Source organism: Pyxicephalus adspersus, chromosome 5, assembly GCF_032062135.1.
Source record: "Pyxicephalus adspersus chromosome 5, UCB_Pads_2.0, whole genome shotgun sequence".
NCBI classification, from domain to species: Eukaryota; Metazoa; Chordata; class Amphibia; order Anura; family Pyxicephalidae; genus Pyxicephalus; species Pyxicephalus adspersus.
Window position 1 is genome coordinate 14,429,380 of NC_092862.1, and position 17,003 is coordinate 14,446,382.

The 17,003-nt window shown below is 41.1% G+C and overlaps 1 protein-coding gene across 2 annotated transcripts in view; it reads left to right on the forward strand.

Moving 5' to 3' along the window:
* The first annotated feature begins 5,186 nt into the window (after positions 1 to 5,186).
* Positions 5,187 to 17,003, forward strand: part of SAMD12 (sterile alpha motif domain containing 12) — a 338,296-nt gene continuing 326,479 nt past the window's right edge. For both annotated transcript variants that reach the window (XM_072410707.1, XM_072410708.1), the window contains exon 1: positions 5,187 to 5,316. In XM_072410707.1, the coding sequence (XP_072266808.1) occupies positions 5,304 to 5,316 (13 nt within the window). In that variant the 5' untranslated portion in view covers positions 5,187 to 5,303. The remainder of the gene's footprint in view (positions 5,317 to 17,003) is intronic.

Consider the following 17,003-nt stretch of genomic DNA (forward strand, 5'->3'; position numbering starts at 1 on the left):
AAAAAGGTTAGAGCACCGCCCCCTTAATTCTCGATTGCCTAGGCGATCATTTATGAATGGGAGCGCAGACCCTCTCGGGATACTTATGTCACAAATCCCGGGAGGCTCTTGGCTGCTCCTTCTGCTCTTGCTGAAGATGCCTTTTCATCTATAGGGAAAAAAAAACTGACAATCCCATGCATACGCAGTGAGATCGCCAAGTTTTTTCCCAATCTACATCACCTTATTTCATGCATGCGCAGTTGCTAGATTGGGTGACGTAGGAAGAAGAACACAGAAGAAGGGGGGAGAAGATGTCGGCGCCTGGCTCTCCCTCTGCCCCGGGCCGAAGACGGATACCGGGACGATGCAGTACCCGATGGAAGAAACATCCGGACAGATAGACTGCTCTGCAGGATTGAAGGTAAGTGTGATCTTTTTGTTTTGGGTTATTTTTGGGTTTACTTCTGCTTTAGGTTACAAGATTGCAATAATTGGTCTGAGTGATCGTGGCCTTAAATTGGCAGATGAGAAATAGAAGGCAAATGTGGATTGCGTTAATTTCACAGGTAAAACACAACCCTTGTACTGTAAATTATTCTGGTTGACATTTGATAGACACAAAATGAACTTCTATGCGTGCTTTAGGCATGAAAAAAAAGAAATGTTGTTTTGTGAACCGCATTATGATCTGCTGCAACCATGTGCAAAAAAAAATATTCCCTATTTCTACAATTACCTTGAATGGAAGAGTCTGGGACCATGGTTGACCCTGTAGCAGAACGCAGAAGTTCACAATGGTCTGAAATGGCCCTTACTAAGCTAAGTGAAGCAGAGCTTGCAATGGGATATTTCACATTGCTATGTGAACAGCTTATATTTTTTTAGCAGGGGGTGACAGGTGACCATTAGGCGGTGTTTGATGTATGAACCGATGCATTTATGGAGGTGTCCTAAATGGGTATTCTGTGGTTGACAACTGATGTCATGTACTGCTTTATGCTGCTGGAAAGAAGGCAGATTTCACTGGAGAGCAGTTTACACACACTGATCCTATATTGGTGAACTGTTTTTAGAAACACTAGTTAATAATTAAGAGGAGTTCCTGTTGAGTTAATAAAAAAAAATTTGTGGGGTGCCAATAATGAAAGAAAAATTTCTGTTTCCCCTATGTTATCCCCTTTTTTGAGCGCAGTATCTTCACACAGATCCTAACAAAAAATAATTAACAAATATACAATAATTATTTAACCTCCTAAGCGGTAACCCTGAGTTTGGCTCTGGGTAAAAAAACTTGCCGAAAGCGATAACCCCGATATACACTCTTTAGTTCCTCACATTTTTTGCAATATTTATGTTCAAATCACTGAATTAAAGCTGAAAGTCTGCAGTTCAACTGCATCTGAGCTGTTTCATTTACAATTATTTGTGGTAATGTACAGAACCAAAATTAGAAAAAAAGTTGTCTCTGTCCAAATATTTATGGACCTACCTGTATATATATATATATATATATATATATATATATACACTACTATGCATGCTACGGTACAGTTATTTTACAGTTTTCAGTATTTTTATGCACCCTTGTTTTAACTGTTTTTTTTTTGTATTTATATTTAAATGTTATTATTAAATGTATTAAATATTGGACATATTTCAGTGAGTTATGCTTAAGAATTACGGGCCTACAATGTAAAAAAAATTTTCATGAAAGACAATGTACCGCTTTTAAACATATAAAGCTGGACAGAAATGAACCGCCCAGGAGGTTAATAGAAGCTGAATAATGATTACACAAGCAAAGTAAAATGATACATTATGCAAAGAGTCCGTCCTCTATATCCTGAACTCTGGCTGGGCTCTGAAGTATTAAAGAGAGGGTTTTTGGGGTCTGTTGTCCCTTTTATTATAGCCAGGACCCCTTATCACATTCAGCCACACCCATGCATCCACCCCTTACTCAGGTGTCCTCCCACTTCCGGAAGTACACTTTTTTATGTGCCTGCTGATATTCTCCAGTAGATGTCGCTGTCGCACTGGGGGCAGGTCCTCCGACTCAGCTGACCAGGTAGTCTAGGCTCCTTAGGGGGTCATCAGATAGCAGTGATGTTTATAAACCAGACAGGATGATTGGAGAAGTCTTTGAAGTCAATCTTTCCATACACAACTCCCATACCTCACATATCATCACCCTTCTAGTTGTTTGGCTCCAACCTCCAGCTGGAGTCATCCTGATAGATTTGTCCTCATTGACATTTCAAAGGCAACCACCATCATGGCTCACCAACAGTCAAATTGAACATATCATTTCAAATGGAATATGCATAAGTGCTAATTCTTTACAACTAATGTTGTGCACTTCAGCAGAGTAAGAATTGTCTCATATACCTGCAAACATTCTTTTTCGGCCGGAGTGTAGCAGCAGACCAGGAAATGGACTTACAAAAATACCCTGATAATGTAGCATTATTTGCAATAAATGTCTCCCATAAGATCATATATGTGTTTTATGTGTTATTCACCTTTAAAGCATCTCTTATGTAGATATCCAAAAGCCCTGAGAATGCTACTGGATGCTACAATCTGGAATTTGAAGTCAGCATCCCCAGTAGACTCACAACTCTCCATCCTGTGACAAAATATTGCAGCCAATTTTGACCCTTAACCTATCTTTTTACCCCGGAGAACTCATAAAATATTTTCCAAGTTTCAGGGAATCCCTGTTAAAATCAATTTATTAGAGGTCAGTTGGAAAACAAAACTCTTAAATGGTGGCTGGTGGAGCAACTGTCCCCCTGCAGTAGTGGAAATAATATTACCTTTATAGACAGCTAAAAACATAATTGGAGTAATGCTGGTCTACCATGTGGTGTTGGCCCTAGAAATGGTGGGAGCAGGTATCATCCAATGAAATGTCAATCAGCCCCTAACAATCTCTGGAGGAAGCTCGGTAGAGTATGACTGCGCTATATAGTATATAAAATGTAATGTAGGGAAGTCAAGGGAGGACATAGGAGACAGTAAATGCTACTAGAACAAAAGAGGGCTATGACATGGGGCAGGGCTTGGTACCATGAAACTAAAGGTCACTTTGCCTAGCAAGGTCAAATGCACATTGCATATCAATTAAACTTTTTAAATAGCCAAATGAGATTCCTTATGGCCCATTCACATCTGTCCATTCTCCTTCATTGCATTACCACATACCTTGTAATGCATCAACTTGGCTCTACATTAACCTTCTGAGAGCTAACTCCGAATGTTGCTCGGGGTAAAAAAAAAATAGTGGTAACCCAGAGCCACACTAGGGGTAGCTAAAAAAAAAAGAATAAATACTTACCTGGTCCCACCGGTGTCCCCCAGTGTCCTGCCCGTCTAATCTTATCCTTTGGCCGCATCCTCTTCCTTTCGATCTTCCCCTGGCGATAGCACTGACGTTCCCCGATTACGTTGCTGCGTGCAAGGGGGCGTGGTGGGAATTTCAAATTATTTTTTATTGGATTCAATACAAAGTGATCATTATATTATATATACAATATATTTGCCACTGTTCAGCTTTATTACAGGTTTCAGTATTTTTATTTATTCATGCACTTTTGTTTTTACAGATTTTTATTTTTTTATTTAAAGGTTAATAAATTTAATAAATATTGGACATATTTCGGTGAGTTATGCCTAAGAGTAACGGGCCTACAATGTATAATAAATTGTCATGAAGGACAATGTACCGCTTTTAGACATTTAAATCGGGACAGAAATGAACCGCCCAGGAGGTTAACCACCTAAGCGTTACACTGAGGTCTAGATTTCTGTACCAAAAGTGATCCACTGTTTTTCATGAAATTTTTTTTTTAAATTGTAGACCTGTAACTGTACGAAGGTCGGGCTTAACGGCTATGTGGCTAAAACAGCTCATTGAACTGCATAAGTTGCTAAAACACCAGGAACCCAAAAAATCAGGGAGCCCCAATACATAGTCCCGCACTAGCACCCATTGGGATATGCTGCAACACATGTGCATTGGTTATGTTGCTGGGTTTCATTGACAATGAATGGCATTGCTGTAATGAGTGCATTCTTGCAGTGCATATATGTTAAGGGTGATGGCTTCTGAAAAGAGTTTAGAACTAATTTCAGCAAGGAACCAGACCCAATGCATTTCAATAAATGTTACTTTTCAAGGTCACTTTAATATCCAATATTCACTTTAAATATAATAAAACTAGCTAATAACCTGGTGTTGCCCGGGTATTTATTTATTGCAATCTTTTATTATACAGGAAAAGGAATCAAATAAAGCAATAGTGATTTTCTTGTCTACGGTGTTGTTTCATTTTTTTTGCCTTTGATTGCCAATTGCCTTACATTTTCTCAAAGGCAATATTAATGGACAAAAATTTGTAAAGGAGTCCAAAAAAAGTATGTAAGCAAAAGGCACACTGTTACTGAGCAATACATACACACATACATACATGCAAATATAGCTCTGACATATAGCACAGCGCTGTACAAAGATCAGCGGTGCACTCACATGGTTGAAATGTCTCCATTCGTTTTCGAGTGATGGAACATACACACATACATCCAATTTATATATATATATATATATATATATATATATATATTTAAATATATATAGATGGATGTAATAAAGTAATACAAACGGTATGATACATATTACCAATATAAAAAAAAAATTAATGTTTACAGCCAGAGATTGCTCCCACTTATCTATATAAATGTCACTTTTCCACCTCTGCAATCCAACTGTAACATTGCAATGATGACCCTAAATTCTGTATTTCCTTAAAACAAGAATTCCTTTGCAAACAAACAACCATTCTGTACTAAGAATCCAGTATTTCCAGCAGAGCAGCAGCCCTGTGTGCTCTCACTGTCTCATTCAGCATGCCTCAAGCACCTTGATAAGGAAGTTATTAAGGAAATACTTGCACTAGCTGTCAAATTCTGCTCCTGATTAATGAAGCATTCTGGGAAATGTAGTTCTTAGCAAACACCAGCACCCCTATAAAAATTCCCCTTGCCTAAAATCAAGTTCATAGCCTGCAAAGATTTATTGCATTTTCTCATTTGTATCATATAAATAAATCCTATGCACTTCAGCATTAAACATCACCAGCAAAGAATGAGGCTTTGCAAACTATAAGAACTACATTTCCCAGAATGCCTCGCTTAGTTCCCAGGTTTGCTCTATGCAGGTTTCCCTTAGCAGAGAAAGCAGAAATGCATTAGCAGCTGTGTAGAATAAGAAGCAGATGGTCCATGAGAAATAATGTGTGTATCAGGACAGTGCTGAGATCATGGCTGTGGAAGGTAGGTGATGCCTATACATATTATCATGTGGGTGCTGTAATGGTGTGCAGATTGGGATTGCATTTGTGATGTCATGAGTCAGTGTTAAGGGGTGCAGTCTCTGGTCATCAGCCAATCACCAGGCTGCATTATGACGTCACAGAGGCTGCAGATGCTGCTGGCATGGTCAGAGGTTGGCAGGGAATTTGTAATCCCAGCCTGGGTGCAGATTATAGGAATCTGTGTGTATGGCAGGATTATGACTTTATTATAGCTGTAATCTGCATGCATTGCAGCTCATCATCTCGCCTTTCTATGTCTGATTCATGCCATACAATACTGGCACACAATTCCCTATCCGTCTATCTGCCCCTTTGTTTTAGATTGCAAACTCTGTGGGGTAATTTATCATTTTTTTCCTATTAGGCTAATGGAAAAGTTTTTGTTGCTTGTCAATGCTTTGTTCTATTTTTATACTGTAGAAGTGAAGGTTGGCAGCTGATCGGTTGGCATGGGCAACAAATTTGTTCTTGCTAGCATTCTTTTTAAACATGAGCATGTGTAAAACTGTTACAATCAGATTGTACAATTTTCTTTAGGGACAAGGGGAGGGTGTTGTAGTATTTTATATGGTTTTTGTAGCCCTGTAAAAGTCTGTGGGAATGGGAAAGCTGCAGGTTTGAAGGAGGTCAGCTAGATGTCAGATAGAGGTCAATTGCAGGTCAGAAATGGTTCAACTGCAGGTTCATGAACTATGGGAACACAGATTAGGACAAATTCAAGCTCCTGTGCTTTACCTTCAAATCCCTCCACATTTCTTGTCCCACTTACCTTTCTAACCTGATAGAAAAATACTCCCCTAGCAGCTCTCTTTGCTCCTCCAATGACCTACTAATGACTTCCTCACTCACAACCTCATCACATGCACGGCTCCAAGACTTTTCTAGAGCTGCCCCGACTCTCTGGAATGGTCTTCCTCGTCCTATTCGGCTTGCTCCTACTTTCTGCTCATTTAAAAGAGCGCTCAAAACTCATCTTTTCAAACTTGCCTACCCGTCTTCTTCTGTCTTTTGAAACCATCACTACTTCCCACCATTCCATATCTCCCTCCTTTTGTGTGTTACTTCCCCACCTACTAGATTGTAAGCTCTTTGGGGCAGGGTCCTCTCCTCCTGTGTCACTGTCCGTATCTGTCTGTCATTTGCAACCCCTTTTTAATGTACAGCGCTGCATAATATGTTGGTGCTATCAGAATCCTGTTTAAAAATAATATTAAAAATAATAATAATATTATTATAAGAGCTGTTGTACCTAGGAATGGATTTGTATTTTTGTCTATCCTCCTTTGGGATTCACGGAATTCTGCCAACCAGAACACTTATCTATGGTTAAGTAAGAGACCTCATTTTTGCTTTTGTAGTTTAGTAACACCTACAGGTCTTGTCCCTCCCCCATCTTGTGATTGGACAGTGAAAAGAGAAGCAGCAGACTGATGAGCTCACCTCTCTGTCACTCTGCCCTCTGCTCCTGATCATCACCCTATTGCACTGTAGCAGAAATGATTGGCTCCTTGTGCTGCTTCCCTTCTTCTGTACGGGAACTAGGGCAGGCTAAAGCAAGTGAAATCCAGCCTGCTCTATAGACAACCATTAGCTGCATCTTCATAGCAGAGGCTCTCTGGTTTTTATATATCTCCCTGGAGTTCATTTTTAGGGTGTATGCAAAACTTTTTTTTTTAACTTGTAAAACCCCGTCCGGGTTTTTATTTTGCTGTTTGTATCTTATGAGGAAAGCTCACTTTGCTGTTCCATATCTGCCGCAGGTTTAGCTCTAGTTGGAAGGGTTGAATATTCACAACCCCCCTCTGCATGATGTGGTTCCTCCCACTCTCTCATGCATTGTGGAAGGCAATGGGAGAATCCACAGCTTGTGGCAGGTGAGCAGGTATAGCCCGCATTGAGAATGGTGGAATACTTGCAGCAGCTATGGAGCAACAAAGCAGCAGCAGCATTTCAATCAGGAGCTTCTAGAAAGGTGAGTATATTTCTCTGTCTTTATTTAGGCAATTTATCATATGAATTTTAATGACGGGTCAATTTTAGTTCAAAATTCAATGCAAACAAGGACCTGTTTGATGATTCCTTATTAGGTTAGGTTTTGGCACTGAAGCCTAAATTCATTTTCTTTTTTACTCTCTTAATTTCGGGAATTGCACTACCAGAGTTCGCCTGCACCGCCACCTGCTGGTGAATTAGAAATCACAATTCTATCAGGGCTATTATTGGTCAAACAAACTTAAAGGAAAACTCCATTGAAATGTAAATAATTATATAGATGATGGAGAGGTAAATGACTAAATTATTTTGTTGGCTATGCAGACCTTATGGTGGACATGCATTACAATGATATCTCTGGATCGTGGCATCATTTCTGGGGCATTGAGAGTGGAGGTTGGATGCAATCTCCAGCTACGAACTTTGGATAGAAAGCCCCAGGAATGAGGATCAGAATTTATAAGTAGCATCAAATGTGGAGTAAATGTATGAGGGGGTATGTCACTGCCATCATAAACGATAGGGATTGTATGAGGGGAACACTATAGGAGGAATGTTTAATTGTGAAAGGACTGTATGAGTGAGAGTCTGTAGGGAATGTAAGTGGGGAGCATCCAATGGTGGAAGGATTATATTAGGAGGACCATGTAGGACCAGCGTTATTTGGTAGAAGAACTAGATGAGGGGGAAATCTAATATGGCAGCATTGTTTGGTATAAGGACTTTATGAGGGGTGATCTATTTTGGCAGCGTTGTATTGGTAGAAGGACTGTATGGGGGTTATCTATTTTGGCGGCATTATATGGTAGAAGGACTGTATGGGGGGTAATCTATTTTGGCACAATCGTATGGTAGAAGGACTGTGTGACGGTAATCCATTATGGCACAATCGTATGGTACAAGGACTGCATGGGGGTAATAAATTTTGGCAGCGTTATATAGTAGAAGGACTTTATGAGGGGTAATCTATTTTGGCAGCGTCATATTGTTAGAAGGACTATATGGGGGTTAATCTATTTTGGCAACATCGTATGGTAGAAGGACTGTATGGGGGTAATGTATTTTGGCAGCACCGTATGGTAGAAGGACTGTATGGGGGTAATCTATTTTGGCAGCATTGTATGGTAAAAGGACTGTATGGGGGTAATCTATTTTGGCAGCGTTATATAAGAGAAGGACTGTATGAGGGGTACTTTTTTTTGGCAGCGTTGTATTGGTAGAATAACTGTATGGGGGTTAATCCATTTTGGCAGCATCATATGGTAGAAGGACTGTCTGAGGGGTACTTTTTTTGGCAGCGTCGTATGGTAGAAGGACTGTATGAGGGGTAATCTATTTTGGCAGCACCGTATGGTAGAAGGACTGTATGAGGGGTACTTTTTTTGGCAGCGTCATATGGTAGAAGGACTGTATGGGGGTACTCTATTTTGGCATATGGTCATATGGTAGAAGGACTGTATGGGGTGTAATCTATTTTGGCAGCATCATATGGTAGAAGGACTGTATGGGGTAATCTATTTTGGCATATGGTCATATGGTAGAAGGACTGTATGAGGGGTACTTTTTTTTGGCAGCGTCGTATAGTAGAAGGACTGTATGAGGGGTAATCTATTTTGGCAGCACCATATGGTAGAAGGACTGTATGAGGGGTACTTTTTTTTGGCAGCGTTGTATGGTAGAAGGACTGTATGGGGGTACTCTATTTTGGCAGTGTCGTATGGTAGAAGGATTGCATGGGGGTAATCTATTGGGGCAACATTTTGTATAGAAAAGACTGTATAGAGGGACTGTATCAGGTGGACCCCATAGGGAGAGCATAATATGGTAGAAAGGACTTTATGATGGGTACTGTATGTGGGTATGTGGAGAGAAAGAAATGTATAGGGGATCACTGTATAGGGAACAGCAGGGTACAGAGCATACAAAGGACATGGGGTCACAAATAGGACTATCTACAGTCCCTTTATCCCTCACACTTACCTCCGTGCCTGGGAAGAAGAGGCAGGTGTACCCTTGTATTCTGGAATGGAATGAAATTGTAGAAATAACAGCTGCTTTATTGCATAAAACCCCCGAGCCATGTCCTTGTATAGCCGGCCCAATGGGCTCCTTTACATGGATGCTCGAATAAGCATCTGTGTTTTATTGAACATAGCTTGTGTGGGTGGAACAAATCAGCACACGGGCATTTTTCCAACAGATGACAAACCAAAAATAGACGGCCAGCTTGTTTTCCTCATAAAATTCGCAATTACATTATGTACTTAAACTGTCGTTTATTGAGCACATAAAACAATGGAGAGCCGAGTCCATTCCTAGATAAGCTCTAATTTTCTTGTCATTTTCAAATAAAGAACACATTTTAATTTTGAATTTTCCCGAACCATAATCTCTAATGGGGGTGAGAGGTGGGATTTTGGCTAAATTGATTTTGCCATTGACAAAATTTCTCCAAAGTAGTAACAACAAAATAAAATGTGCTTTGGAATAAAACACTTTTATTGTAAGTGGTATGGAAGTTGGATGGCCATTCCCCTATTTATTAAAAATATGAAAAATCTGCAAAAATGAAAAACCTAAATTAAAACTAAGGCTGGGTTCAGATGGACATTTGTCAGCTGTGGGGTTAACCACTCCTAGGCTCTATTTTTTTTTTTCAAACCAATTTTTATTAGTTTTTATCATTTTACAAAAACAACATAGGGACATCAATCAACTGGAGAACAAGGCAAAAAGAGGGAAGGTAAAATAGGGGAGGGGGGGGACACTTGTAAGCGAATACATAAAGTACAAAAAATACAAAAATACAAAAGTCATCGACCAGTTGTTGTGGTAGAAAATGCAATATTTGTAACATACCACGTTGAGTATTGAAATTCGTTCAAAATAGATGTACTTTCCGAAGTCGTGAAAGTACACAGCATAAATTTGTACCATTGTTGCCAGAAACAAGTTATACGGTCATCACCCTGAATCCGGGCGTCCAGCATCTCAGTATGAAATAATGCTTTCAAGGAGGTAATAACTTTGTCCAATGTGGGAGGTAAGGATTGAGTCCAATTGCGCATAATCATTCTTCTGGCTGCCAGCAAACAAACATTAGTCCAGCGTTTTAAAGAACAAGGCAATCCTTCCTGGTTGATGTTTTCCCATGAACCGAATAGAAGAAGTGAGGGGGCGTTGGGAATGAGATGTCCAGTTACATTAGACACAAACATAACAATCTGACGCCAAAACTGCTCAATATTTTGGCAAAACCATAGGCGATGTGAAAGAGAGGCCTTAACTTCGTTGCATTTAGGACATTGAAAATGCCACTGCCCAGGCTGCGCCCCTAGTGGTGCGGACCTAAATACTTTGTAGGCTCTATGCAATAACATAAACTGCGATTCCCTCCATATCTCATTCACAATGGATTTCCTAACTGTCAGGTAGCCCTGTATTACCACATCCACAATTTCCGGGTCAGGAAAATCTCTTTGCCATTGTTTTACATTGGAAACTGATAAGGGTTTGGTAAAGTAAGGCAACAGATATGCGTGTATATTAGATATATTTGGAGGGGACAAGGACAACAATCTGTCAAAGTCATTCAAACCCGAGAAACTTTCACAATGATGTACCAGTGACCTGAGATATGACACTGCCTGATTATAATACAGGGGGTGGAGCGCCCCTCCCGGGATATTGTATTTGCTTTGCAGTGCCGGTAGGGGTAACTTGGACATGTCCTGTCCTATGAGATCTTTGAAATAGACCAGGCCATTATCTTTCCATATTCCAAACGCCCCATATTCCTGGGCTTGAGGAAATTGTGGATTTCCGCATATAGGAAGGTATTGAGAGAAGCGAAAAGGAAGTTTGAACTTCTGTCGCAACACCTTCCACGTAACTACCGTATCTCTAATTACCAAGTTATGCTGTAAGGATGGTGGAAGTGCGGTCAGTTTACAATGTAACAGAGCAGATAAATTCCATGGGTAAGACATAGCACTTTCAAGGGGCAAGTTGGAGTAATGTGAAGTATCTCTAAGCCAGTCCACCACATGCCTGGCCACACAAGCTAGGTTATAAAGCCTGATATTTGGGAAGCCTACTCTGCCCTCCGTCTTTGGTAGATATAGTTTAAATAGTGAAATTCTAGGGCGTCTACCTGCCCATACAAATTTCGTAAATGCCTTGTTGAGATTGTTAACATCAGCATGAGTGAGTAGGAGAGGCAAAGTTTGCATGGGATAAAGTAGTTTGGAGAAGGACATCATCTTCACCAAATAGCAGCGGCCCAGGAATGACAGTGGTAGGTTCTCCCATATCTTCAGTTCCCGCATTATTTTAGTAAGCAAAGGAGGGTAATTTAATGAGTACAATGAGGAGGGTATACGGCCAATGTACAAGCCTAAATATTTTATAGAGTGCGATGCAATTTTAAACGGGACCTCCGCCTTCCAGCGGTCAGCAGCCGTCTGGGATCTGACTAAGGAGAGAATTTCACTCTTTGCAAAATTTATTTTGAGACCTGAAAAACTTTCATAGATAGAGAATATTGTTTTAATTGCATTGCTATCCCTCCTGGGAGCAGATGTGAAAATTAGAATATCATCTGCAAAAAAGGCGGTTCTCAGCTCACACTCTTGCACCGAAATACCATGCAGGGAGGGGGGTGGATTCTAAATGTCTGACCAGTGGTTCTAGTGCGAGATTAAACAGGAGGGGTGACAGGGGGCAGCCCTGCCTAGTTCCTCTATACAATGGAAGGGTTTCAGACAAGAACCCAGGTGTGAGTACCTTGGCTTTTGGGGATGCATACATTGCCATCAACAAATTTAGAAATGAGTCCCCCAGTCCTATATGGCGAAGCACTTTAAAAAGCCATATTATATTAACTGTGTCAAACGCTTTTTGTGCGTCTATGGCAATTATAGCCAAGTCCTGATCAGGTTGTTGTCTTTTCGCCAGCTCCAGCGCTACCAACACTTTTCTAATGTTAGCCACTGCAGATCTACCCTGTACAAACCCCACCTGTGATGGTGAAATGAGAGAAGGCAAAATTCTAGCTAGTCTATCAGCCAGAATCTTAGATAAAATTTTTGCATCAATATTTATCAGAGATATAGGGCGATAGGATTCCGGATCACATGGATCCTTGTCTTTTTTCAAGATAAGTTTTATATAGGCTTCTTGCCCAGACTGAAAATAGGTGCCTCCCTCCCAGAGGGCCGAGTACATGGCCTAAAGGTCATCAACCACCTCCTCTCCCAGAAATTTGTAAAATTCGGCTGTAAAACCATCAGGCCCCGGGGCTTTCCCATTTTTTAAATGAGCAATAACCCTTTGAATTTGTTCTTTGGTGATAGGGGCATTTAACATCTCCAAATCAGCTTGTTGCAATCTGGGCATATCAATTGATGACAGGAGGGCAGAGCCAGTTGGCTCATCTGTACCTGGAAGTGAGTACAAATCTTTGAAATACTGCGCTAAACAGCGGTTCACCTCCCTGGGTGAGGTAACCATGATACCCTTATATCCCAAGATGATTTTAGTCTTGGGATATAAGTTGGTTTGAACTTTGCACGCACCAGATTTGCCAGCATCCTACCTGATTTATTACCAAATTTATGAAACTCCAGATCTCTATATTTAAATTTCAATTGTTCGTATTGGTAAAGTCTTAAATCAAATTGATGTTTGGAGTCACGCCATATCTGTTTAGTAGTTGGGGAGGGGTTGTCAGTAAGCGGTTGCTGGGTGTCCCTAAGAGTGCGCTGAGCTGACAAAAAATGAGATAGGGCCGACCTCTTCTTTTTGGCCATAAAAGAGATGATATTTCCCCGAAGGAATGCTTTGCTAGCTTCCCAAAAAAGTACAGGGTCAGTTCTATGAGTTGCATTATGTTGCGTATACTCTAGCCAAGATGAAGTTAGCATTCCCTGAAACTCGGGGTCTTTACAGAGGTAGGAGGGAAAGCGCCAAGGTATGTAATCACCCTTGGGAAAGCTATCTCTCATAGTGACTGATATGGGGGAATGATCTGATATTGCCATATCATGAATTTCTGGTGTCTCCAATCTGGCTAGAGTTGCATCTGTGCAAAATAAATAATCCAAGCGGGCTTGCGCCACATGTGCTTGGGAGATGAAGGTAAACTGGCGTTCTAAGGGATGATATAACCTCCAAACATCGTTTAGGGACATGGCTTGGGTAAAGTCTGCCAGTACAGAGTGGGATGATGACCTGGCAGTAGTCGAGGTCAGAGTGGATTGCCTATCCTCCGATGGCACCATCACAGAGTTAAAATCACCTCCAACTATCTTGCAGTGGGTAGGATCTTGGGCCATCCAATTAGAAACTTCCTGAAAAAAGGAAGAAGGTGGCGAATTGGGTGCATATATGTTATAGATAGACACATCAAAATCAGAAAATTGGATAAGTAACTTCAGGATACGGCCGGCTGTGTCGCATTGAACCGTTTTGATTTTACCTTGGAAAGATTTATGGAATAAGATCATGGCTCCTGCCTTCCTGTCAACAGAGGGAGTGCCATAGACCTCCCAACCCATAGTTTCTTCATTCTGAAGAAATCATTGGACCCCAGGTGTGTTTCCTGTAACAGGATGATATCCGCCTTTAACCTCTTCAAATGACGCAGTATGGCCATGCGTTTACTAGGGGAACGCAACCCTTTAACATTCCAGGATACTATTTGCATATAGTGGGGGAGCAGAGATTACACATAGCATAGACATATCCATTAAAATCGAACATTTGTATACTAGATACACACCATAGGTACAAGCAATATGGCAAATCGATGGTATAGAACATGGCAACAAGTATTACAGGCAATAGGCCAAGCTGCATGTAGAATAAACCGGTATGGTCGATAAAGCTAACATGGTTGACATAAAAATCAACAAAAAAAATGTGTCCCATTATAACAATGGAAGCATGGGGATGGGCCATCAAGGTAAGAGTGGGGTGGGAACAAACAGTAGAAATAAGTGACTTTCCTTTTTTCCTCGCTGAGCAACAAAAATAATTCCAACTCAACAACATTGGAAAAAAAATCATATCGGTAGTAGTGTGAGCTTACGCCTCACATAATGGGATATATTTATGGAGGGTTTCAAAGTGAAACAAGAAAAATAAGGCACTTTCAGGCACATTTTATCTTAAATCAGGTTATCCCGCCTTTACTTGCATCTCAGAATGGTGTGGATCACGTGGCTTCTTGGTTGGTGGACCATCGGAGTGCTTAGATGGTTTTGGGGAGTACACAGATATCAAGGAACGCCCATTAGGATGCGGAGGGGAGGTGTCGGAGCTTTCTGATGGGATGGGAGACATCTCAGAAGTGATAACGTTGACCAAGCTCTCGGCCTCCTCAGCCGAGGTGAGGGAATATTTCCTCCCCGGGTGTCGGTAAAATGTAGTATAGCCGGATAGGCCAGAGTAAAGCGCAGCTTATGGTGGTACAATATAGAGCAGACTCGTTGAAAGCTGCGCCGTTTGCGCGAAACTTCAGCCGAATAATTTGCAAATAGTAACAGAGAGGCACCTTCATATTGCAATTTGCGTTGGTTCCTGAATGCTTGAAGCAAGCGGGTTCTATCAGCAAAGTAGGAGTAGGCGACCAACACCGGTCTGGAATTAGATCTTTCAGCACGAGGTGGACCCAGCCTGTGAGCACGTTCCACTTTGCAGGGCGCAGTAAGGCCCAATAGCTTAGGTATTACTGTAGAGCAGATATCGTGCAGCTGTGTCGGTTTAATATTCTCCGGGAGGCCCACTACACGCAAATTATTACGTCTAGATCTGTTCTCTAAATCTTCTATTTTATCCTGCAGTGCTTGTGCTTTGGTTTCTAACGTAGATAAAGTGATTCTGGCAGAGGTAACATCATCCTCAACTAGGGTAATGCGCTGCTCAGCAGCATCTAATCTGTGTGACTGTTCCTTTAAATCCTTTCGCACAGCTTGCATACATTTTTGCACAGCCACATCAATGGCCTCTTGTAAAGTTGGCTTTAATAGGGCAGCAACAGCATCAGCAATTTTTTCAGGTTGGGAGCTCTCTAAGGGCTCAGAAGATTGTACCTGGGTATCAGCAGCGCCGGATGCCTGTGAGAGGAAGGAGGCGGCGGCCATCTTGGAGGGGGTAGAGCGGATCTTATCCCTCTTCCCCATGGCTTCTTGCTGTCTAGAAGAGGAGGATGGCTCAAGGAAGCGTTCCATCAACACGCTGGTGAGTATGGGGTGAGATGTAGGCGGAGGAGCGGTAGTAGTGCCGGTTCTGTGAGTGATAATCCCGGAGGCGAGCGGGAGCTGCGCTCACATGCTGCCTGCGCGCGGGGCGCCGGAACCGGAAGTCCCTAGGCTCTATTTTTTAACTGTTTGATGTCCAGTAGAGTTCACAATTCGTTTTGAAAGACCTTTTCAAGCATTTGTTGTATATGGTAGATACCAGGTGCATAGCAGCCTTTCTTGACATTTTTGACCATGGGGGAACCCTATATAATTACTGTGTAATAATATTAATAAAAATAATAACCTTTGAAATAACTTTCAGGTTTTGGAGAACCCCGGCTATAATTACTATATGCACAGCTCACAGTATATGAGCATTGCTCTCCGTGGGAAGAATGTCACCCTTACAGATAGCCAAAATGATATTTGGTGTCAGTTAATCTGACCTGGGAGGCACAAATTGCTCATTGCTTAAAGCGTACCTAACTCAGAATTTTCACTTTAGGTAAAAGGGTAGACTACCCTTTTATGTAAAGTAAAAAATTCTGTTGTTTGTTTTTTTTCAGTGCAACAGGTGCTTTGGGATGTTTGGGAACCGGTTGATAGTGGTGAACCACAGTGATTGTGCTGTAGATAAAAAAAAGTGTCTTAACCTAATGCAGGTACCACATCTGAGGACCAGTAAGCTGCAATATAAAATGTGAGCAGCATGGTGGCTCAGTGGTTAGCACTCTGGCCCTTGCAGGGCTAGGTCCCAGGTTCGAATCTTAACCAGGACACTATCTGCATGTAGTTTGCAGGTTCTCCCCATGTTTGCGTGTGTTTCCTCCCACATTCAAAAACATCCGTTTAGGTTAGTTGGCTTCTACCCAAATTAACCTTACACTGTAGGAATATTAGATTGTGAGCCCCTTTGTGGGACAATTGGTGACATTACTATAGCACTAAAATGTTACTGTGTAATAATATTAGTAATGTTTGTGTCTATGATTTGTTTCATGTACTCTAAAAATACCCAAAAGTCCTTGTCACACCTACAATGCATATCCTGGTACTGACATGTGACATGTGTCAGTTTTTTTAGTTCAAATACCTTTGGGGCTTTACTTCTTGGTATTTAGATCTTCTTGGTATTTAGATCTTGCAGCATTGAAATAAAACCTAGATATGAGACGGAGGAATGTAATACCTGTGGGACTTACTATGAAAACGATGACAGATGAAAGGTAGAATAGTCTTATTTTTGTGTGTTTGTATCTTTGTTGATGTAGACTCATTCACCAGGAAAGTGGTTTATCATGGGAGTTTTACATACATTCCTGTACATACCTGTATATATTTTTGCAGTCTGAGGTCATCTAAACTGAAATGAGATCTGGTGGTGTCACTTGTTGTGCTGGTCATTATTCTC